We start from the raw sequence: 26,893 nt of genomic DNA, 5'->3' as shown, positions 1-26,893 counted from the left end.
AATAAAAATCAGTGACTGACAGTGAGACAATTAGATCTGGGGATTTCACGAAGTATTATTTCAAAGATTTTGACAAAGAATCATAGCATGAAAAAGATGGCAGCAGCTTTATCATGACAACGCATCCCATTATTCTTATGCCTCATGCAGACTTTTACTATTACTATTACTGTACTACTACAAAGTGATCAATATTTATTTATAAATGTGATTGAAAGACAGTATTACTGTCAAGAAACTCCAAAATTAAATGACCTGAAAGACCCAATCTTTGAAGAAAGTTAATATTTTGTCTAGATTATATTCATTTTCTATTAATGGTATTTCTTTTCTGAACTGAAAGCAAATTTTGGTTTCATTTTTTGGTATCTTAGATTGGTCCACATATTTCTTACCTTCCTTTTCCATTCCCTACTGACTTGACTGCATTTTCTTCCTTCTTTGTTAGTCTACTTTCATAGCATTAAACAACTGTGATAGTTGTACTGCACTGCTTTCTTGATTGGATTTATTAGGTGGTCACTTGTCACCTAATTTCTGGTATGTTAACGTCTAAAATAGCAGATGCCATGGAGGAAAGTTTTCTGTCAGTTCCATATCTCTCTCTTTCTTTTTTTCCTACAGATATGCTAATTTTCTCTAGCCTTGTGTACATGAATTATCGAAGCATAACACCTCAATTTTTTAATGTAATATCCCATTATCTTTATTGTTTAGTCAACTGTCCGAAGACAGATTGGAATCTAAGAAGTGATATCAATAAGACATCACTTATGAGACAACTAAGTCAAGAGACAATGTATACATACATAGTGTATATAATATGTCTATTATCTAGCAGTACATCTCGCTTGATGATATGTATCCTAAGATTGTTTGTATACATCTTAAGTCTGATTATTGAAATATATTACTAGTTAGTGATGTATGCAATAGAGGGGGAAAGGAACTGACCATTCTACTCCACAGTGGAGAATCCTAAGCAAAATATACAACTACTACCAGTACTACTAATTATATTATCATACTATACTTGCTACCTCTGATTGAGGTTCTGACTGATATGTATATCTATTATCAGGCAGTACATCTCACTTGACAATGTGTCAGAGGAAGGACAATTGTTTGTATGCATCTGAATTAGTGGAATATGTAGCTAATTGGAGATGTATGCATTGGAGGCGGAAACGAACTGGCCATCCTAACCCATTATCTCCTGGCCTACTTGCCTCATGAGTGATGTCTATTGGTGTTACTTGTGAGGTTCAAACCTGTCTTCGGACAGGTGTCTAAACAACAACAATTATACTTGCCTTTATCTTGCAACTGAGCCATATTCTGAAGCCTTCTTGTAAGACCAGGTTGAATGCTTTCACCAAAACCTTCTGTAACATCTTCTCTCTTTCCTATTTCATGTTCCAGTTCTGCAATTCTATTACGAGCTATACGTAAGTCAGACTGAAGAGTTTCATGTTGTATCTCCAAATTAACCAGCTTCTCCTGGAATAATGCATTATCTTTTTCTTTGTCCTGAATTTTTCCTAATTGCAACAGCAATTCGTCTTTTGATTTAACTTCCATTTCCAGCTGCTTTGTCAGGATGTTTACTTTCTCTTGTAACAAATCAATAGCGTCACGAGTAATTTGCAAATTTTTGGGCAAAGAACTTGAAAGCCCTAACACAGCCACTGCTTCAGCTTTTAATCTCTCCAAGCAATTATGAAGTTCTGATCGAAAGTCTGTAGACAAATCTTTATTTTTGTTTACGCAATCTAACAAGTTGTCTTCTTCAATAAAACTGATGATATTTGACATATCAGGTGCAAAATGAACCTTGCGTGTTCCATTATACATACTGTCTCTGGGTGCAATAGAGAGATCAGGATGTGACACCACTGATACATTATCAGAACTAACTTGGTCTTGTGCCACTGATACATCATGTTCCTGCACATCCTTTGCCTCAGATTCTGTAGGAATCTCTCCATTTTTAATAATATTAAAACTGCTTTGTGTTTCTGTGTTATCATTAGACTTTAAAATTTTGCCTTCAGTTGCATATGATACTTGTTGGTTTAATTCTCCAGCGTCTTTAGACATTTCTTCCTCATACCGAAATAATTCTCCAATCAGGGTATTGTTTAGTTCATCCTCACAAGCAGTAAAATAGGTAACTAATTCTTTCAGCAGATACCTCAAAGTTGCTGTAATTTTCTTCAAACTATCCCTGCAAATAGAAAATTGAAATACTTATAGATACAATTCATAAATAATAATAAGTTTTAATATAGGCCTATTAAGACATAGACAAGCTAATGAAAGGAAAATTACATTTCAGCTCAGTAGTTTTTTTAGTTGGTTATTTAATGAAGTATTAACTACTAACATTGATGAAATTGAAAAATAAGTCACAGTCCTGCCATATATCTGCAATATGCGGAACCTGAATCACGCAAGTGAAGTGGGTATACATTAATTCACACATACACACAAATTGATGAAATTGGTGATAGCGAAATGGTATTTGAAAAGTTGCGTTTGAGGATTCACTATGAATCCAGTAGTAACAAATGGAAAATAATGTACTGAGGCTGGAATGGGAGAATTGTCTAAGTACTATTGGAAATAACATAATGACAATGGTGGCTTTGTTTATGGTGATAATAATGGCAATGACGATTATAACAATAATGATAATTATGAAAATAAATGCTTTATTTAACGACCAAGAATGAAATTATTAAAGAGACAGAAGATCTGACGAGAAAGAAGATATAAAAGAGAAATAAGATATAGATGAGCACGATTATTTGGCCAAACACTTGAATAAAATAGGAATTTACACAAATCCAAATTGCCCTCTATGCAACAAAGAAGAAGAAATGACTGAAGATCATCTCATAACCTGTGAAGTTCTACCTGATGGATCCACCACAGAGAAATATTGGAGAGCAAGAATGCTAATGGCTTCGTTGCCAAAGCCCGGCATTAGATAACAACAACAACAACAGATATAGACGAGGGGAAGCTACCATTCAGCACAAAAGCTCCATGTCCATCTTCTGCATGTGCATAGAATACAACCTCACTTACTTACTTACTGGCTTTTAAGGAACCCGAAGGTTCATTGCCTTCCTCACATAAGCCCACCATTGGTCCCTATTCTGAGCAAGATTAATCCATTCTCTATCAACATATCCCACCTCCCTCAAATCCATTTTAATATTATCTTCCCATCTACGTCTCGGCCTCCCTAAAGGTCTTTTTCCCTCCGACCTCCCAACTAACACTCTATATGCATTTCTGGATTCGCCCATACATGCTACATGCCCTGCCCATCTCAAATGTCTGGATTTAATGTTCCTAATTATGTCAGGTGAAGAATACAATGCATGCAGTTCTGTGTTGTGTAACTTTCTCCATTCTCCTGTAACTTCAACCCTCTTAGCCCCAAATATTTTCCTAAGCAACTTATTATCAAACACCCTTAACCTCTGTTCCTCTCTGAAAGTGAGAGTCCAAGTTTCACAACCATAAAGAACAACCAGTAATACAATTGTTTTATAACTTCTAACTTTCAGATTTTTTGACAGCAGACTGGAGGATAAAAGCTTCTCAACTGAATAAAAACAGGCATTTCCCATATTTATTCTGTGTGTAATTTCCTCCCGAGCATTGTTTATATTTGTTACTGTTGCTCCAAGATATTTGAACTTCTCCATCTCTTCAAAAGATAAATTTCCAATTTTTATATTTCCATTTCGTACAATATTCTCGTCACGAGACATAAGCATATACTTTGTCTTTTCGGGATTTACTTTCAAACCTATCTCTTTACTTGCTTCCAGTAAAATTTCCGTGTTTTCCCTAATCGTTTGTGGATTTTCTCCTAACATATTCACGTCATCCGCATAGACAAGAAGCTGATATAACACGTTCAATTTCAAACCCTCTCTGTCTTCCTGCACTTTCCTAATGGCATACTCTAGAGCAAAGTTAAAAAGTAAAGGTGATAGTGCATCTCCTTGCTTTAGTCCACAGTGAATTGGAAACGCATCTGACAGAAACTGACCTATATGAACTCTGCTATACGTTTCACTGAGACACATTTTAATTAATCGAACTAGTTTCTTGGGAATACCAAATTCAATAAGAATATCATATAAAACTTCTCTCTTAACCGAGTCATATGCCTTTTTGAAATGTATGAATAACTGATGCACTGTACCCTTATACTCCCATTTTTTCTCCATTATCTGTCGAATACAAAATATCTGGTCAATAGTTTATCTATTATGCCTAAAACCACACTGATGATCCCCAATAATTTCATCTACATATGGAGTTAATCTTCTCAAAAGAATATTGGACAAAATTTTATACGAAATCAACAAAAGTGATATTCCTCGAAAGTTACTACAGTTAGTCTTGTCCCCCTTCTTAAAGATAGGTAAGATTATGGACTCCTTCCTACAAAAACTAAGTTTGATTTAAATCACTAGAAAAATAAAGTTGGTAATACTGTCCCAGACCAAACAATAATCCGAAATACATGTTGTCACATTCGTATTCATACATGCAGTAATTATGAGTGTTATTAATAATTTTCTCTTGCTACTTTTTTTTTTTTTTGAGTGTGAAGTTAGTTATGTTAGTGTTCACTGTGTGCTTGTCCCTTTCAATAGGAATAAAGTTAAGCTGCATCTACACGATTCAATTTTCCATGCATGCAATCTGGGAAGAATATTGAAAGAATCAAGTTTAAAATGCATGTTCAATTGAGGTGCATGAAGATTTTCTCTATACATGGTGCTCCTTTTTGAATGTCATTTTCACATATTAATATTAAATATCAATCTTGCTTGCATTGCTTGAATGTATAAAGTTGAAAGAAATGTTGAACCATGTAGATGCATCTTTAGTGAACTAATTGGAAGACAATTTATTAGGTTTTGATAGAAGAGTTCACGCCAAGAAATTAGGCTCACCATGTTTGATACAGGCATTATACAGCAAAGAGAAGTCTAAAACAAAAATTTCAACAGAAAATTATTTTTTGTTGTTGTTTTCTAATGTCAGGCGTTTGACAATAAAGTCATTTGACCTCTTGCACTCCAATATTTTTCAAAGATATTATCATGGTCAGCCACTGAAGCACAGATTTTTGGGGTGTTCCGAATCCATTTCTTGGTTTGAGTTGCACAATGGGCAGTTAGGGGACTAATATATTCCATTCTATGGAGGTGTAAATGGTTAAATGGCAAGTTGTAGCCGATTTAAGTGAATACCATATTTTAACGTATTGGTGGCTACTTCATTCACACACAACCCCCAGAATGTCTGGAGGACCACACCTGCTGTTGGTCGACGGGTCCATTGGACCTAGCTGGGAGATCTTGTTGATCACCAGCTTTCCCTCCTTAAGCCACTGGAGGACGATTTTAGTGCCATAGCAGGTCAGCACTAGGAACAGAAAAATAGAAAGGGTAGGAAGGAAAGTGAAATGAACCCCTAGGCCTCGAATGCTCTAATACCATCGAGGTCGGAAAAAGTAAGAGTTCAGTCAGAGGACCGAATAGGAAAGAGTAAAGAGGGAATTAGGTAATGAATAGGGGAAAATTATACCAAATTCAGTCAAGCTGACCAGTGCTAATTGATGAGTAGCACCTCCCTTTATTATTATACTAGCTGTACCCATGCGCTCCGCTGCACCCATTAGAAATAAATATAAAGTAATTACATAATTAAAATAGGACATTCGATCTAGGGAACATTCGTGTTTGATAGAAGGATAAATCGTTTAATATGTTACTTAATTTAAATTGCATCCAAATAATTAAAATGCGATCATTTTGGTCCAGAGACCACTCATTTGGTGCAATGACAATTCCTTTAACATGTTTCTTAATTTTTATTACATGCAACCATAGTTTAATGAAGATTGACGTCATTTAGATTTAATGTGTATATTTTATGTTACTTGTTATAGGTTACCATTGAATTATGGTAATAACTTAATTTTAACCCTTGTTTTCTAAGTATTCAGTAAATGGCGCTTGGCCCACTATGATTCTGAACCCTTCAAATAACTTCTATTATATAATATTACATATTATATTATATTATATTATATTATATTATATTATATTATATTATATTATATTATATTATATTATATTATATTATATTATATTATATTGTATTATATTATATCAGAAGTTACTGTAATAACATTATAGCATTATGTCCATCTAGAGAAACTAACTTTCCAATGGTGAAATAATAATTAATTATACAAATCGGTTAATTTAGCTTCCGATATTACTTCATACAAACACAGAAACATTCTCTATAGGCTATCTTTCATAGCTTTCGATTGTTGCTGTCCAAGGCCCCTTATAGACGAAGTCATTTGTTTTTTAATTCATTACACGGCCTTAGATGGCAGTTATTTTAATTTTAAAACTCATTTATCTCAACAAATATCAGTCCTATCAAAATTTTTCAAGGAATAAAACTTATCGCAAATTATTTTTAAAGAAACTTTTGTTATGTAACATTTTTCACAAAAATCAATAATAAGCGAAATATTTCGATTTATTTAATTCAGGCTCCCTTATAACTCCCTTTTATATAATGTATTTTGAATGCCATATAGCCTAAAATCTAAGTTACAACGAACTTAATTTATATTCCAATTTTCATCGAAATCTGTTCAAACATTATCGCGTGAAAAGGTAACAAAAATACAGACATACAGACAGACAGACAGGCAGACAGACAGACAGGCAGACAAACAGACATACAAACAAAAATTTCAAAAAAGCGATTTTCGGTTTCAGGGTGGTTAATTATATATGTTAGGACCAATTATTTTTGGAAAATCGAAAATTACCAGAAAAATTTCGGCTACAGATTTATTATTAGTATAGATATTTGATTCTTAACTTAAACCATTATGTTATCAAGTATTCACTCAAGTGAAGGATCGAAGAATGAACTTCATCTATAAATAAAAAGGTTAGTGTATAATGCATTCTTTATCATTATTTTTTACTATTGATATTTTTAGTATTTATTCAATATAATAAACCTATGTTCGTGCAATGAGAAATTTATGGGCTCATTTATTTCAGCAGTCTCCAACTCAGAGCACTGTGTTTCATCAAGCCTTGCCCACTCGCCCTCCTGGTAAGGGAAAGTCATAACAGGGCAGGGGAGATGTTCAGCAGCAGGACCATAATATGAATTTATTGCATAAGTTTATGATTTTTTATACAAAAAGAAACGGGCAAAATATAAATAACTAAATAAACTATCTTAAGCAATTTGAAAAACATTGTAGCCTATTTTCAAGAAAATAACAAGTTAATAAAATTATAATAATTATTTTCAGAAATGTAATACACATTTCATGTTAATTACTTCAACTAATGCATGAAAATTATTGTAAATGTGTTAACTGCTTCTGTTATGGAAAATACTGAACAAAACACACAAAAACCCTAGGAATAATAATGCAGAAATTTACTTCATTCAGTTCACTCAACACTGGCATTAGCACTGATTTTTCGAGATTTGTTTAATCTTCTTTTCTCTCAGCAATTTCTCAATGTTTGGAACTATTGTTTGTATAGTGTACAATCTGAGAGCACATTTTAAGTTGTCCTCTGATACTTGGCTTCCATGACATGGCTTGTTTATCTTCATCATAGGAAAAAAATACTGTTCGCACAGATATGTGGATCCAAACATGCATGCCTGTACAATCAGGGAAATCTAACACGTGGAAAGTTTACATAAAAGTCAAATAAACTTCTTTTGTTTTGATATTTGTCCTTCAATTCACTATCGTAAAGTAAATCAATAAGTTCCAATTGCAATAATCGAAAATCAAATTGAAAATTTTCCTAGTCTTTAAATCTCGAATCAAATGCCTGGTGCAGGTCACATAACGTGTGAACATATTTTTCGAAATCCAAAGTCTTAAGAAACTAGTAGACCTATAACACTGTTAATTTTGAAAAATGTGCTGTATCCTTTTAGTTAAGCTAATGTTCCACATAATTAGAGGTGGTTTCATATTAAATGTCTTCACACTGTCATATCTGCAGTGGTTGGGAAAAGGGACGTAAGTCAGTTTCCACAAACCTTTTTTGATAATTTATTGACAACTTACGGAACATCTGCTCCCTTGGAAAAAAATACATAAGTATTTCTCCCATTAAAATAATCATACAGAAAAAAATCAAATCGACATAAACCAGTGTGTGTTGTCAATAAATTATCAAACAAGGTTTGTGGAAACTGACGTATGTCACTTTTCCCAAGCACTGCAGATATAACTGTGTAATAATCTTGTTTTTACCCTGTAGGAAACAATTTAAAACAATCAGATAATTCCATTATGAAGGTAAATTTACAAATCCATTTCTTTAATTTTTCGCTTATGATACAGGCTTTTCTTTTTCCTCAGTGAACGATGTTGTTTCCTCCTCCAGTTCAAAGAACCTACCCAATAATTTGCAATGACTTAGCCACCACACTTTACTATAATGTGGCAGATCGCCATACTCACTATTGCATTCGTCAAGAAAGACTGTAAATTGATGATGGGTGAGGCCTTTCAATCTAATTGTATTGGTGGTTTTTCCAACTACTTCCATAACATCATTTTTAATTTGTTTCGCACATGAATTCTGTTGGTGTATAATGCAGTGAACAGAAATAACTTCATAGGATACATTAATGCTTTTCACTTTATCTCTTAGACTTCCTATTACACCCATTTTACTTCCAAACATGGAAGGAGCACCATTGGTTGCCAAGGATACAAGTTTAATCCAAGGAAGTCCAAAATAATTTCTATAGCTTCTAAATGAAAATATCGGAACCAGTAGTAGTACCCTTTATGAGAACAATGTATAAGAGCTCTTCCTTAATCTGAAGGTTTTCAATAACGCCTCTTACAAAAATCACCAAGTGGGGAGTATCGCTAACATCAGTATATTCATCTAATGTCAAAGAATAACAAATGAAAGACTGACAAATAATTACTAGTTGCACCTGAACGTCCTCAGCTAGATCTTGGACGGGACACATCACAGTGGAAGGAGACAAACTGATAGATTCAAACTCCTTCACCTGTTGTTGTAATTAAACATTCTTCGGAAAATTTTCAATCTTGAAAAGGTCTTAAATGTCTTACTGTTAAAAGTGAAATTTTATAACTGAGTTGCACAGTCAATTCACTAACATTGTGATCTTAAACAGCTTCTAGCACATTTTCCTTCAATTGTTGAATTAATGATGCATGCTCTTCACCTTGGTATCTGCCATATTCGTTCCTGTGAGTTCTATAATGCATCTTTAAGTTGTTTTTCTTCAGTGTGGTATACGTTTTGAAGAGTTTTCTGCGCCTCATATCTCTTGTTTGAATGGATGACCTCTGTTCACTACAAAGCAACATCACAAACTGGTCTTTTGCCTGCTACACTAAGCACGCATCGGCCAAACACTGCCCATGCCCGCTCGTACGCGAGTTGATGATCACTGATTTAATCCAATTTTGGTCACGAGTCACCATTGCACAAGAGCCATGCATTCATGGCCAGCCTAGATTGTGCTATTATTGGTCCATAACTTCCCACATATTTCTATTTAAAACTATGATTAATAATATCACGCAAAGAATTAAATTTTATTTCATAATTAGTACTAAGAGTCATTCCATACAAAATTTTGCAATTCGGAAAGACTACAGCTCCAATGTTTTTCATATTCTATTATATGATTACCCTAATAATAAATGCCGAAAAAACAAAATTTAGGACTCGTATCATGAATGGTTAGCTATAGCATGGAGAGAAATATTAGGCTAATGTACATGTAAGACAGTTTTTAAATTGTAACAATTAGTGCATGCTTGGTAGTAAGAAAACAAATGGGGTATCATTATGAAGATAAATAAAATCCTTTCGAATTTTCATTAAGTTCATAAGGATAACACTCAGATCGAAGGTGAAAACTGGTAACAAATTACAAATATACTAGAAATTTCAAATCAATAATTTTTTTTTTTTTATTTGGACTTTTTTCTACATAATAGTAGTGTGATGAATACTTTGACTTTCAAGTTTCAAGGTGGAATCTTTGAAAGGACGAAATGTGTAATAGCCATATATACTGAGGATTACATAAAAGTAATTCCTACAAAAATTATTTGGCTGTCTTTTCAGTGTTGCCAGCTAATACTAGACATCACCAAAAGAGGATAAAATCACACAATGCCATGTAATAATAATAATAATAATAATAATAATAATAATAATAATAATAATAATAATAATAATAATAATAATAATGGTAATGATGATAATAATAATAATATAGTATTAACAAGAACAATAATAATATAGTATTAACAAGAACGATGTCTTGCTTATTTACCACATCTCATCTTTATGTTGAGGAGGTGTTTTCTAAAATTCGTGAAAGAGTAGTGAAATGATTAATATGAATTCCGAAAACGAATGCCACTTTGAAATGTATGCTTTAGAATATTTACTCCATTATTGTAATACAAGTATAACACGAAAGAAATTGATTAAAATGTGAAATGGTGTTTCTACCGATTACTCAAGGGCATGTATCACACAAAATATGTTATATTTATTTACACTTAGCCTACCTGACTCTAATCTTGAAATTGTAACCACAACACAAAGCAACACATACAATAATTATTATGTACTAATATTAATACTGATATTAATTAATTATTAATATGTTCAAATTTCACTAGCTTTCAGTAATGGGCTCAGAAATTTAGAACAATTTGAATTTTCAGAATTTAAACTACTGACAACTTGTGTCACTGCTGCCAACATAACAGTTATAAAATCACTACCAGTTGTAGTATTTCTCAATACCAAAATTCGAAACGAAGTTGGCAAAAGAAAATTCAACCTGCAAGCTAGAAAATCACCATAATCCACTAACTTATGTAGTAATGGGGAAAAAATGGCTAGGTTTCACCCTTAGGGTATTAAGTAAGCTGACCCGGACTGTAGTTTAAGTTTACTGTTGTAATTTAAGTACTTCATCATCATCATCATATCCGTCATGTATTAGACCCTACAGGATCTGTTACGGTCTCATGCCAGCGCTTTCGTGGTCTTCCCAATTTCCTCGTTCCTCTTGGTACATAAGTAAGAATCTGTTTAGGCCATCTAGTGTGATCCATCCTTTCGACATGTTTTTTCCACTGAAGTCGATATTGTTGAACAAAATTAACAATTTAAGTACTTAAAAATGCTTAAGTATGTGAAAAGTTGGAACTGGCACTGTAATACTTCCGAATTTCCAAAGCATATAAGACAAGTGGGTAAGAGAAAGATAAAGGAAGAAATGCGTAAAAAGATTCCACATTTAGTGGTTGGTCATTCAATTTGTCACGGTTGTCGCCTTGAGATATCGAAAAAGATATCTCTTGAAGATGAAAGTAAATAAAGTGAAAGTGAAGTAGAAAAATCTACCAGTGAAGAAGAATATTTACCTGAAAGTAAGGAAGAGGCAAGCGTTAGTAATTTAAATAAATTGTTTGGTCATAGCTCAGTTCAGATTTCTAAATTTTCACGCAGTAAGTCATATGCACAAAAAAAAGCTAGCAATGTGAACAGGATTTTTAAAACTTCTAGTGAGACGAAGTTCATTCATTTCATTGGTAATGTGAGAGTCCATTGGATGGCAAAGGAGATGGCTGGAAAAATTCCTGTTGGACTAAAGCCATTTTATGGATTCCATTGAGTTTGTGTGCTACACAGCGAAGAAGTTAGTGGATATGAAGCATGTTCAGATATAGACATTCTTAAGGGGCCAGGAAATATAGAGTGAATCAGAAGTCTGGAACCATATAAATATCTTCCGTATACTTGATTTTCGATTACTATAGATGTTACCAGTACTTGTAAGACCAAACGCTCTACCAGTGACAGATTCGATTCTAGCCCTCAGCTATCTCAAAAGCCGCCATTTTGGATGCAACTTTGAAATTTTAAATGGAAAGAGGTTCATGTAGGTACTCAAAATCATGTGAAATTTTCTAAAAAAGAAACAATAGTGCAATCTGTTTTGAGATATCTCTAATCGTTTTCAAGTTATTTAAAGATAATAACCGTCATAACAACACAAACATTAGTTACTGCATCTACAGGTATTTTGTAACATGGTACAGTACTAAGGAGACTTTGGAAAAGGTATTTTTATGTAATTCTGGTAATTAACTTTTCCTGCTTTACTGTCTGATTAACCTGTGACAGTTTCAATGCATTGTTGTGATTATTTGAAGCTTTCCTATAACAAATTTCTTGATTTTCGTGATGGCATTATTGAAAGAGGAAAGAATTGATATCATTCTTCATTCTGGTGGGTTAAGCCACAGAAATGTTGCAAGGTGCTGGTATAATAATGGTTTGGTGTGAAATTCGGGGAAATCGTATGGTTGGACCATATTTTATTGAGGAGAACCTGAGTGCCATTTTTTATCTGAACATGACATGTTATAAGAAAACATCATCTCCGATTTACTAAATGAAGGAGGTGAATTCCCATCTTTTTTCAACAAGATGGCGCTCCATCCCACTATGGTCTTGCTGTTCGAAACTATCTGGACAAACAGTTTTCTGGACATTGGATTGGTCGACATGGACCAGTAGAATGGCCAGCCAGGTCTCCAGATTTAACATCCTTTGATTTTTTTTTTTTTTTTTTGGGGGTTACATAAAGAGAAAATTGAGAATGGGGAGCATTTAAAAAACCCTATCATTGAAGCCTGTGCTAAAGTCACCCCGGAAATGCTACGAAATGTTCTGACTGGAAAATCCGTCTACAAATGTGCATCGTGAAAATGGACAACATATTGAGCACATTTTGTAGAATTTTCTTTTTGTGTCATTTGACAGTTATCATTTAATGAACTGAAAACGATCAGAGATATCTCAAAACAGATTGCACCATTGTTAATGTATTAAAACTGTCAAAGATTAACCAAACAGTAAAGCAGGAAAAGTTAATTACCAGCATTCCATAAAAAATACCTTTCCAAAAGCCCCTTTAGTACTGTAGGCCTACCATGTTACAAAATATCTATAAATGCAGTAACTAATGTTTGTGTCATTATGACAGTTATCTTTAAATAGCTTGAAAACAATTAGAGATAGCTCAAAACAGATTGCAACATTGCTTCTTTTTTAGAAAATTTCACATGATTTTGAGTACCTACATGACCCCTTTTCCATCTAAAATTTTAAAGTTGCATCCAAAATGGCGGCTTCTGAGATAGCTGAGGACTAGAATCGAATGTGTCACTGGTGGAGCATTTGGTCTTACAAATACTGGTAACACCTATATATAATCGAAAATCAAGCATATGGAAGATATTTATATGGTTTCAGACTTTTCATTCACCCGGTATATTAAAGGGATCATTGAAAAGCTATCAAAAGGACATTAATAAGTAGGTCTTGATTCTGGAAAGAACCAAGGATTATAATGAGCTTAATGAAAGGGCATTGTACTCTTAGGTGAATGAATGAATGTTAGAAGAAGATATAAGTATGTACAGTGTATATAATTCTCTCGATTTAACAACAAAGTTATTCTTTTTGCAAAACATATTATGTGTCTTTCACGTGTCAAATTTTATGTTACCTTGTTAACATGTCTCAGCCTGCTATTCGCCATCAAAATTTAACATGTGAAAGACACATAATACGTTTTCCAAAGTGATATAGTGTTAAAAGATGTGTAATTAAGCTGTACAAAGTTATTCTCTTTCTTGCTTCCCAATATTTGATAATATCAGATCATGAAGTGTCTTAAGAACTTAACAGGTTTCTAAATGCTAGAAGAAAATACTGTCTGGCATGTTATCCATTAATATAGTTCATTCGGTTACTAGTTAGCTTCTGAAGCTTTGGGACTGAAGTACTTAAGATTTACAACTGATTCTAGTTAGGTTTCATTTCATATTTTTATGCCGTGATTTCCTTTAGAATATCTTAGGTAACTGATCCACTATAAATTTATATATATTAATACTAATTTCATATGACAGTATGCCCATTGTGCAACTCAAACCAAGAAATGGATTCAGAACACCTCAAAATCTGTGCTTCAGTGGCTGGCCATGATAATATCTTTGAAAAATATTGAGTGCAAGAGGTCAAATGACTTTATTGTCAAACGCCTGGCATTAGAAAACAACAACAACAACAACATATGACAGTATGTGTTTGAAGTTCAGCGATATAAAATAATAATGAACTCCACTTCATTAGCAGTAATATTTTACTTTGAATCAACAGTAGTAACTTACAAAAAAAATTGTGCATACCTTTCTTGGATTAACTGGTCTAGATCTGCATTAAGTATAGAGACAGCATTTTCCATTCCAACATCAGGTACATCTCCTAACTTAATTTGCATTGCAAGCTTAATCTTCTCCAACTGAAAAATATAATGTTTAATTTATAGACAATGTAATTAATATAGGTACAGAAAGCCTTCCACCATACTTCAGTTTCAGATTTTGTAAATGTTCGTTTTTAAGACGTTATTCTACCGCTATGAAGTTAGTAATACAGTAAAAATCCCTCATATCCAGCACCCAAATAACCGGCAATACCAAAACAACGGCACTTTTGGCTAGGTAAAAAAAATAGTCATTCATGTGAAACAGAAGAGTCAGACGAACATGTGAGTGGTTTTCATGAATCGCACATGTCGCATATTGTGTTTACTCTTTACATTGTTTATGAGTGAAAACACAGACAGAAAACCCAGTCATGTCCCTGGGGTAGATCAGATAACATCAGTAAGTTATCATTTGGGTCTTACAAACAATGCACAGAGACTATGTTTTTAAATTTACCACTTGAACTTGCCCGTTTTGAAGGGGTGCTGGATGAGTCTAAATAGGAAAGTGTGAAATTCTCTCTGTTCCTATAGCGTGTAAAAGTTTCATTAACATGATAGATAGCATCATGGCTATCGCTGCTAAGCACAAGAGGAACATCCTCACACTGAAGCAAAAGCTTGAATTACTAGAGAAAATAGTTCCAAATTAATGAACGAATATACAGTTGGAAGTTTAACTTTAAACGATATAAAAAAACAACGCAGTCAACTTCAGTGATTTATAAGTAACAATGAATCTACGAAAGTTACGGAAAATCAGAAAACTATACATCAGTCCCACTGTGAAGAATTGGATCGTGTTCTATATGAATGGTTCGCAATTAAAAGATCTGAGGGAATGTGCATTTCTGGGCCGATGCTACAAGAAAAAGTCGAGGAATTGGACCAGAAAATGAAACTGTAAGATGAGTGTGGATTTTTCGTTGGGTGGCTTAACAGATTCAAAGAGAGACATTGAATCTGAAAACTATGTGTCCGGTGAACAAAGGAGTGCCGACAAAGTGTCTGTGGATCAATTTATTAATCAGTTCCAGAAAATTGTGTCTGAGAGTAATGTTATTGTGGAACAAATACATAACACTGACGAGACTGGTTTATTGGAGGTGTCTTCCTACAACAACACTGGCATGTGCAACGGAAACCTCACCTAAGGGCTTCAAACAAAACAATGATCGTGTAACTGTTATGGTATGTGGAAATGCTGAAGGTACATGCAAAGTGACATTGACAGTGATGGGAAAATATCGAAATCCAAGGTGCTTCAAAAACGTAAAGAATCTTCCTGTCCATTATCAGGCACAAAAGAATGCATAGATGGATTGCCACAGCCTGGGCCATGAGTGTTGCCACATTAGGAAGTTCACACGAATTTCATGTTCAGTGAATATTCGAACCAAAAATTAGGTATTTTTGAGTTAAGTGATGTGTTTTTAATAAAGAAAAATCCACACCGTTTTATGTTATTTAGTTATGATCAAGTGACTGGGGAGAAATAAGCGTCATATGACTGCAGTTTCAACAAGTTGGCATCATAAAATACGAACAGGTAATATTTTTAAATACTTATTCAATTATCCGGCAAAATCTCATATTCGGAACTTGCCTGGTCCCATTGGTGCCAGTTATGAGAGTTTCTATTGTAGTTATATAGAAGAACTATTATATTTTCTCAATACATAATATTGTATTTAAAGATATATTATATTCAAGTACAATAAATATGAGGACTAATCATTAAAAACTATTTGAAAACATATAGGATACATTCATATTTTTTTTGAGGAACAATAAATAATAAAAGAATTTATAATACACATTTGCAAACCAGTTTAACTCAACATACAAAATAATGCTTTAATACTGTACAAAGTTTGTTGTAAAGTGCAGTAAACATTTTTTTAATTTCTTGATACAAAAATTATTGCATTTGGGGATTATGATTTAATGAACTTTTTTCAGCATAGAAACACAAGTTCTCCCATAATATACCTGAAAAAAGTTGAAAAATAACTATTTTTAACAAAATATTATCGCAGCACAATATAATAAATATTCATCTATATCCTTCTCTGGCTTCAACCTAGTTTCATATTCTTACAATATTCCACAAAAGAAAAGAAAATAACTATGTGACTTGAACACATTTTCACAAACAATTCAGACAATACATGCTTCCTTTCATAATAACATTAAATTAACAAAGTAGCGTGTTATGTCACCTAGACTATTTCTAGGTATCACCTTCTTCGAATTATTTATTCAGAGAGACAGAAGTATAATATCATTAAGAAACAGCCTATCGGAACTAATTAAATTATACTTTACACATCTAAACCCCTGGTAACTATAGTGGATGGACCTGATTTAAAACCTTACTATACTAGAATTAACGAATGTTTGTACTTCTGACAGTTGTATGTGGAGTCACAGGGGGGAGTGCGTTGTTGCCGCATTGTAGTGAAAGACGGAAGGGACAGTGGATTTCAAATTCAGAACTACATCTTATCTCACGTTGCATTAAATTAGGCTCGAATTCTAATTTCTAATGCAGGTATCTTGAATCCAAGATTGCTATTAGAGTTGACTGACTAAAAAACATTGTCGCAAAATTAAAAGTAGTAAAAGTTCACAGAACTACATGTAACAAATTTTGATTGAGGGATACTATCACTCTACTAATACCACTAGTGCAACTACCACCACCACCACTTTTAATAATAACAGCAGTATCTATAATAATAATAACAATAATAATAATAATAATAATAATAATAATAATAATAATAATAATAGTAATAATAATAATAATAATAATAATAATAATAATAAATGTAATATTAACCTTCTGAGGGCTGGGTAAATTTTGTTACATAAACGAATTGTGTGCTGTTATTATTTGAAAGAAATATTTTTGTTCTTTCTTAAAGTACATTTATTCACAAATGGCTAAATAATTATATACCAAAATAAGTGAATTCGTAAACAAGTAATATGGATTTACATTTGTATGTGCAGGAATGAAACCACACTTCAAATTTTGACTGTTAGCGAGTAAGACAGAGAGCCTCAACAATGGACTTGTAAAACCGGTACATGAACATTGATCATTTACAACACATTTCAATACCAAAAAATATAAAAATTATAAAGTGTCGGGGAAGAATATTAAACCATAAAACTAAGCACAATGAACAGTGAAATGCCGTCACAGAAAACCAACCGACTCACATGCGTATATTTTGTTGAACTGGCAACGCTTGTTTAAGGTTGGTGGGAGCAGGGTGAGAGGGGAACGGTTTGTGATTGGGCATTGCTATGGCAACATGCCCTCACCTCACTCATAATGTTAACTGTCACAAGTACAAACATTCGTTAATTCTAGTATAGCACCTGTAAATGGCACTTTCAAATGTCCACAGCTGCACTCTCAGCTTGCATCGTCTGCAAGGTAGTCTCAAGAGAAACTCTTAGACAGTTACTCATCATTAGCAGTAATTGTCATTACATTGAAAAATGAAAAACAAAACTACACAGCTTTATTTAAAAGCACTCACCAGCCTCAAAGTTGATGATGACAATGTTGAACCCAGATATCCACACATTCCTCTCTTATTACAGAGTGAATTTCTTAGTATTTGTTTTCTTGAAATTGTTCCAGAAGAAGTGGATTTTTCTGTTCGTCTTCAATATTCCTTCACAGATTTCTGCCTATTAATTTGTCACTGAAGACATCTACTACTCGCAGCAGTCTAGTAAGTCTATGTTACGTGTCTCACAATGTGTATGGTGGCTAAAATAAAGATCTATGATGACATTAAGATATCACAGGAAAAGCATGAGACAACTGAGCTCACCCAGTCCCTATGAAAGACAGTGAAGTTTCCTGCTGGGTCTGGCAGTTATTGTAAGGATTTTTCTTATAGCGATCATGTGATTGAAATATATTTTTCTTGATTTATTGTAGATCAGTAAGTGTTCATGTTTCTCATGTATTTACTAACTTAATGGAATTAGATTTATATGATTTTAGCTATACAGTTTGATATAGGATATATCAAAAGTCAGTTCAAACATTAAATCGCTATAAATATTATAATATTTGAGATAGGGAAAAAACAAAAACATCACAGTGTTGGACAAACAACGGGGTTTACAAAACATTGGGAAGATGTTCGTCACTCTCTTGTTCAATGTACAGCATTCTGTCTCTGACACCATGCACAGCATTTTGTAGATAATGTCTTGGAATATTGGCAATTTCATGCGAGATGGCATCTTTCAGTTGGAGTAAGGTTGTTGGATGTGTCAGGAAAACTCATTCTTTAAGGTAACCCCACAACCAAAAATCGGCCGGATTGAAATCTGGAGATCGCGGAGGCCACATTGTTGAAAAGTCACCAAATATCTGCGTAATTAATTTGTTTTACAGGGATAAAGATGTAGGGTGGAGTGCCATCTTGCATGAAGATTATGTTTTTCATATCGTGATTCCTCAATCTAAGGATGACAAAGTTCTGTAACATGCTGTAGTAGTGCTCCCCATTTACTGTAACAGTCTGTCTTATTCCATTATTATCCACACCTGTGGAGTAACGGTTAGTGTGTCTGGGCAGGAAGCCAGGTGGCCCGGGTTCGATTCCCAGTCGGGGCAAGTTACCTGGTTGAGGTTTTTTCCGGAGTTTTCCCTCAACCCAATATGAGCAAATGCTGGGTAACTATCGGTGCTGGACTCCAGGCTCATTTCACCAGCATTATCACTTTCATCTCATTCAGACGCTAAATAACCTGAGATATTGACGAAGCGTCGTAAAATAACTTACTAAAAAAATTAATGGTGGAGTTAACACGCGTAATTGAGGTTCGCTTTCCGACCAAAGTCATCAGTAGACACTTTCCAACAATGTGGCCTCCGCGATCTCCAGATTTCAATCCGGTCGACTTTTGGTTGTGAGGTTACCTTAAAAAAACGAGTTTTCCTGACACATCCAACAACCCTACTGCAACTGAAAGATGCCATCTCGCAAGAAATTGCCAATATTCCAAGACATTATCTGCAAAATGCTGTGCATGGTGTCAGAGACAGAATGCTGTATGTTGAACAAGAGAACAGCAAACATCTTCCCAATGTTTTGTAAACCCCGTTGTTTGTCCAACACTGTGATGCTTTTGTTTTTTCCCTATCTCAAATATTATAATATTTATAGTGGTTTAATGTTTGAACTGACTTTTGAAATGCCCTATACTTCATGTCTGGCTGAATCTGAGGAGACTGTATTTGAAGTAATTTTTATTTTGTGGATATTAATAATTTATTATCATTTTGGGAGATTAAGTGGAATGCATTAAATATCTTTAAGACAAATATGCAAAGAAGGTTTGCGAGAATTTTTGATGTAAAATTTCTTCATTTTTCAGTGCATAATCCTCTAAGGTGGTTTAGAGATTGGAAGTGTATACAAGACAAAAAGAGTAGGAGGTGGTGACGTATTTTTACCCAAGAAACCATAACTGATATAACACTTCGTGCAGAATGGTTTAAATAAAGCTATGTATTTTATTTTTATTTTTAATGTAATAATTATTTAGTGGTAATGATGCGTGATTGTCTAAGAGTAAATACAGCAACAAACCATCTTGCAAGCTGCACGACTTAAGACTGTAGCATAGCTTCAAGCAGTGAAAGTGCCTTTTATGGACCCCCATACAAAAAAAAAAAAAACTTACTTGCAATTGTCTGCAAAAACCTAAATCCACAAGCAAATCTCCTTGTGTATGAGCAAAAAGTATCAAGTCTTTAGGCGTGGAGGAGGTCTCTAGAGTTCAGCAACTGCCTGAAATATTTCAGACACTACTACACTCAAAATTAAGAGAAGAAAAAGTAAATTTAGGAACAAACGATACTGCGAGCATGTAGTCGAGAGTTGGACATCATTTTGTTTTAAGCAGTTCTTTGTAATGTTTATAAGTTATGAAAGCAAAACTACAGAGATGCTATTTAAAATGGCACTAAGGAATGATGAACAAATGAATGCAGAACCAAGAAGGAATAGTATTTCTCGAATAATCGCATTTATCCACGAGAAATAACTGATTTCAAAGACCTTTTGTGACTTGTTGGTGAACTGTAAGTTTAGAAGGTAAGTCTGAGCATATATAGACAATTATCAATTCAGGCATAACTCCTGGAGTTAAATCTAGACAGATAGTCTCCAATATGTATTTGCGTGAATGGGTTCTTTAGTGGTAAGGTTTTAATTTTGACAGTCAATAGCTAAATATAAAGCAAACACACAAAATGAAAATCCAGACTTCAGTAAAATTCCTATGAAATTAATGAAAAATAAAATGAACAAGTATAACTTTTAATTATTGTACCTACAACCCAATTAATAACTGAATGTCACATAAAGGACTGTTAAAACATTCAATAATTGCAACGCACCTGAACGATCTGCTGCTTCAGTGATTGTAATTCTTGCACTGTAGTATCTATGAAAATGTCGGTGTTAGTAAAGTCCAACTCAACCTTTTGTGTTAGAATTTCCATCTCCTTTTCTAGAAATTCCTGGCACACAACAGTTGTAGAAAATTAAGCCAAAACAAAAATAGGTGCACATTTCAATCATGCAAGGTGGTTGTAAGTTATTAGTCAGCAAGGGAAGTAATGTGTTAGAAAAATAAATGCAGTTAAATATTTACAATAGCAGTATTAAAAACAAATGAGGTAACAGAAAGCAACTGCCATTCTCATGCAAAAGAATACAAAGAAGCAAGATTTAAAGTATAATTATATTTACTTATAATACCACGTGGCCATCTCGTACTTCCGTAATTTCAACTGCTTGACAAAAACAAAACTACGAGGGCATTTTGTCACCTTTATTAGGAAGCATGACTCATCACAATCACAAAAACAATCAGTAGTAGGTTTCTACATGAACCTCCCCTGATAGTAGGAACTAGAGTTGAACAACGATCAAGGAAGCAAGACTAACAGTGCTTGCAAAGCCGAAAACCCGCATGACAATGTTGTCTATGTCGCGTCGTTGATGTAAAGACTGCTTGTGAGTGTTTCAAGACATTGAGACTTCAGAGTGATCAACTCTCGAACATCAAGCAGCCTTGAATCGCCACAGCTGTTTATACCAGACTGAACTATTATCTACTTTGGCAACTGTTATATATACGTATAAACAATCAAGTAGCCTATTTGAAACATAATCTCTTCCCTTCGGTGTTTAATAATCTGTTCCCCAATCTTTATTTAATTACTAGGCCCTTATTAAAAGGCTACGAATTTTCTTTTCATATCTTTAAGATCAAGTGTACAATCTCAAGTAAAAAAATATTAATGCTTTATTTAACGTTATGTTTTGTTTTTTTATAAATGCAAATTTATTTGAGAATTGTTTTCTTTCTATTTACATAACCATAGTTAATATCATATAATAGAACCAAAACATTTTGATAACTAAGATACTGTTCTGTTTTGTCTTTTTGTCTCAAACATTTCTAATGTTATTTATTTCAATGATGCATGTTATTCAAAGTTACGAAATCTTTCCACACCGACCAACTGCTATTTCGAGGATGATGAGCAAGACTCGAAGACGAGACTCGAAACACAAATGCAGGGAACACAGCGAGCGAGAGAGGCAGTTAGTTTTGTTCATCTCTAGTAGGTACAATATCTCCAAGTGATACTCAGTCCAGGTTTTCCTCTGAAGCATTTCTGGTGTGATAGTTGCTGCTGCTAATGTTTATGATTATAATAAAACTTTATCTTAAGACCAGCCTCATGGTCTGGCTACAGTTCGTGAGGTCCTGGGTTCGATTCTCGGTAAGAACACAGGAATTTTTCCTTGAAGGGAATTGTTCCTGCATTCGTCCATGGTCTGAAAATTAGATTAAGTTTAGGTTTAAGACCTCTGTTTGACATTCTCAGCTGTAGAGTGTGATCTGCAGTTCACTTTAATTTGATTTTTTCTGTCTTTCTCAGACTAATGCTCGAGTTTACTAAATATATGTTCAATCATGAGAACCACGAGGGTAGACTTTGTGGACGATTTTTCATACATGTACCATAGCGTGAGAAATGTTGCCATAGACTATTGCTTAATCCTCTTGGTGAGAGCAATTGTGAATAATGCAAGTGAGGAAAATCACTTATGCGATACTTTGTCATAAAACACCCATTATATAGGATTATTTCAATGTTACATATTTTTAAATTTAACAACATAATTCTTTAATAAATTAGACTTCGTAATAATAAAGAATTGTTTATTTCCTCAAGGGAAACCTCTCTTAAATTTATTTTGGTAAGTGCACACAAATATTAAGCTGTTAATAAACTGATGGGAATTCTAAGATAATTGGAAAGAGAAGAGGCTGTTCAGTAACCTTTATATCAAACGAGGAAAAGTCAGAGTCAAGATAGGAGAAGAAATGTGAGAAAAAGCGAAATTGGGAGAGGAGTATGTCAAGGATGCCCTTTATCACCTACCCTATTCAACATCTACTTGGAGGATTTAGTGAAGAACTGTTTTCAGAACATGGACTGAGTGATAGCAGGAGAAAGAAAAATAAAATGCATAAGATTTGCTGATGGTATAGCGTTGTCAGCAGGAGAGGAGATGATACTAAAGGATATGCTACTGAGCTACATGACAGTTATGAGCAGTATAGGATGAAGATAAATGCAAACAAGACGAAGACCATGGTCATATGAAGAAACGTGAAGAAGGTAAGCTTGCGAATTCTAAATGAGGCAGTAGAGCAAGTAGAGCTTCAGATACTTGGGGTGTACTATAAGCACTATAAGCAGTAACATGAGTTGCTGCCAGGAAGTCAAAAGAAGAATAGCAATGGCAAAGGAAGCTTTTATAGAAAAAGGAGCATCTTCTGCAGACCTCTGAAAAAGGAACTAAGAAAGAGACTAGTGAAGTGCTTTGTATGGGGTGTAACATTGTATGGGGCAGCAACATGGACATTATGACGAAGTGAAGAAAAGTGACGAGAAGCATTTGAACGTGGATATGGAGGATGGAGGGTGTGAAATGGACAGAGAGAATAAGAAATGACGATGTGTTGGAAATAGTGGGTGAAGAAAGAATAATGCCGAAACTGATCAGGAAGAGAAAAAGGAAAGAAATTGGCTCAGTCACTGGCTGAGAAGAAACTGTCTACCGAAGGAGGCATTGGATGCACACTACAATGCAGAATGACAATAGTGAACAGGAGAAGAATTTGGGCCGGAAGGAGATATCAAATAATAGATGACATTAAGATATAATGGATTATATGCAGAGACTAAGAGGAAGGCAGAAAACAGAAAAGACTGGAGAATACTGGGTTTGCAGTGAAAGACCTGCCCTTGGGCAGAGTGCTATGAATGAATGAATGAATGAATGAATGACTATGAAATAATACCGTAAGGAGCAAATGAGTTGAGGGAAATCTCTCTTAAATTTATTTTTGGTAAGTACACACAAAACATAGGTTAAGGGTGTTTGAGAATAAGGTGCTTAGGAAAATACTTGGGGCTAAGAGGGATGAAGTTACAGGAGAATGGAGAAAGTTACACAACACAGAACTGCACGCATTGTAATCTTCACCTGACATAATTAGGAACATTAAATCCAGACGTTTGAGATGGACAGGGCATTAGCACGTATGGGCGAATCCAGAAATGCATATAGAGTGTTAGTTGGGAGGCCAGAGGGAAAAAGATCTTTGGAGAGGCCGAGACATAGATGGGAAGATAATATTAAAATGGATTTGAGGGAGGTGGGATATAACGATAGAGACTGGATTAATCTTGCTCAGGATAGGGACCAATGGCGGGCTTATGTGAGGGGGACAATGAACCTCCGGGTTCCTTAAAAGCCAGTAAGTAAGTAAATAAGTACACACAAATTTTCAGCTGATAATATGAAATAATACCATAAGGAGCAAAAGGGTTGAGATTTTAACCAAGAGAAAAAAGAAAAACATTGACATAACATTCAAACTTACTTGAACTCAAGAAAACACATTTAATCGAACTATTACTCTACATCAAATAATAGATGATACTAAAATTGTATTATTAAGCAATAAATTAGAAGCAAAGGTTAAGAGCCACATACCTGGAGTAAAGCCTTCCATCAATTACCTTGAATTTAACAATGCAAACAAGATTTGCAACATACTAATACAGTATACATACAATTTATTCTGCTCCATACCTCGTGTTCCTGTGCTTGAGCAGCTATTTGTCCTTTCAACGCGGTTATATTTTGAATGTACTTTTCTGAAATAGACTGTATTTCTTTTCCACAATCCTCCTTAAGTCTTTCCACTTCTTTAGCATGCTCCTCTTTCAGGACAACAAGTTCTCGTTTATACTGAGCAGTGAACTTCTCCTGAAGCTCAATTAATTCCCTTGGCCGAGTTGTGTCTTCTAAATCACTTGAAAGAAGAGCCTAAGTAAAAGAGCAAAACTGCGTTAATGTTCCTTATATCATATTAAGTAGGAAATTATACCAAGTTATCATCTTTTTCAAAAACGTGAATTGTTATTATAGAAAATAACCAGTGCCAAATCAAGTAGTAATATAAAATGTTAAACAGTCCAGTAGTCAAAATTTATCAGAATAAAGTATTCTTTAGCATTCCTCTTAATCAATCCAGACAAAGTTATCAGCTACACAAGTACGAGCTACATCTTCCATCAAAGTTTGCAGATACTAACTATCCCTGTGAAGATCAATCATGTAAAATCGCTACATTGCAGAATGGCTAAAAGAACATCCTCATAGACGTGAAAAATAGAGCTAGCTTAATGGAATATATTGAAGAACATATTAATGAAATTTATATATACAGATGGTGGTGATTTAGAACTACATATATCATATTTGGAACCATGGTTTCAAATATTTAACTATTCTTCATCTAGAATTATGTCAGCACAGCTTCCAAATGTTAAATGCTCAGCCAATGAAATTTAATAAAAATCAATCAATATCACTCAATGTATGAAAAATCATGAGATATTTAATACTTACAACAAAAGAAACTCGTGACTGAAGAACAATTTTTACTTTAGAAAAGTGTACAATTTTTTTTCCATGTACTAATAATAATTGAGTAAGACATTACTATAAAGCATTTTATACACTTTGTGTCTTGTAATACTTATACAAATATACAATAGCCTTCATTAGTAATTAATTTCTAAAAGATTTGCACAAATCTGAGGAAAATAACAAAATTTGTAGTCACATACTAAAACAATATACTATATATTTATGAAACATGCAATAAGATTGCCCTCTGGTTAATTTACCAAAAGGTTAAAGTTCCTTAATGTTTAAGCAAGGACTATTATCAATTACTGATAAACGTAGTTAAACATTACAATGATTCAGCACAGTGACTCTATTCTTAAAGGACACAGTTTATGTTGGGTGCAATACACACAGTAACTTTAACAGCACTGATGACTCTTACATTATTCAAATGATATACTTTCACAGAATTTTATTATTTACTGTTATACAACTACATAATACAGTGACGGGAGATTGACATGGAGTACTGGAACCCTCTATCAGTATTGGCCGAAAAATGCAAATGCAAATGTAAGGGTGAACTATGTAATAATAATAATAATAATAATAATAATAATAATAATAATAATAATAATAATAATAATAATAATAATAATAATAATAATAATAATAAATAATAATAATAAATAATAATAATAAATAATAATAATAATAATAATAATAATAATAATAATAATAATAATAATAGAATGTTGATCAACACAATTCCTGAATAAAAAATATTAGCTATGTATCTATATTATAAATATATGAAGAGACTCTTTGCGTCACTTTTAAACAAAAAATATAAATACAATGTTCTTAGTTTCAAAATAAAATTAGATAAATTAATTGTGGGATGCTAATATGAAGTTAACATTCTGTAGCATTTGTAGCATCATGGTCTATTAGATGCCGAGATTATTTACAGTCAGGGATAGAAATGGTGTCAAACATTTATCTAATAATTTAAAACAAAAACTCACTTTAAAGACTAACTTACTGATCATACAATTTTCTGTGCATATTATGACCTATTAAGAGTTACTAAGAAGAAAATAACGAATTATGACAAAATTTGATACCAGAGTTTATGACGTATTACATACGAAAACAAAGAAGAATGTCTAAGAAAAAATTATATGGAATAGGAACCTGGCTTGAAGATCTGGAAAGATAAATTTCAGTGTTAAATTATTTTCATTGATAAAGCAAAGCTTCGAATTATTATGAGAAATTTTAAGTTACAGAAGTACGAAAAAAAAAATTCAAAATCTTCTATAACTAGGTAATTTCTTATTGTAACTGATTTAGTCGAT

General features: G+C 33.6%; 1 protein-coding gene across 13 annotated transcripts in view; it reads right to left on the bottom strand.

Moving 5' to 3' along the window:
• Positions 1 to 26,893, bottom strand: part of LOC138698194 (A-kinase anchor protein 9-like) — a 630,353-nt gene that overhangs the window by 330,488 nt on the left and 272,972 nt on the right. For 10 of the 13 annotated variants that reach the window (XM_069823957.1, XM_069823962.1, XM_069823964.1 and 7 more), the window contains 4 exons: positions 24,708 to 24,944; positions 20,921 to 21,043; positions 14,396 to 14,508; positions 1,314 to 2,227 (listed from right to left, as the gene is read on the bottom strand). The exons of 1 other annotated variant lie outside the window; for it this stretch is intronic. In XM_069823957.1, the coding sequence (XP_069680058.1) occupies positions 1,314 to 2,227; positions 14,396 to 14,508; positions 20,921 to 21,043; positions 24,708 to 24,944 (1,387 nt within the window). The remainder of the gene's footprint in view (positions 1 to 1,313; positions 2,228 to 14,395; positions 14,509 to 20,920; positions 21,044 to 24,707; positions 24,945 to 26,893) is intronic. 2 more of the 13 variants (XM_069823960.1, XM_069823963.1) reach the window with 1 other exon arrangement.

This window comes from Periplaneta americana, chromosome 4 (genome assembly GCF_040183065.1).
Source record: "Periplaneta americana isolate PAMFEO1 chromosome 4, P.americana_PAMFEO1_priV1, whole genome shotgun sequence".
In the NCBI taxonomy this organism is placed as follows: domain Eukaryota; kingdom Metazoa; phylum Arthropoda; class Insecta; order Blattodea; family Blattidae; genus Periplaneta; species Periplaneta americana.
The sequence above is the reverse complement of the archived record's forward strand: the minus strand, read 5'-3'. Positions and strand labels throughout refer to the sequence as shown.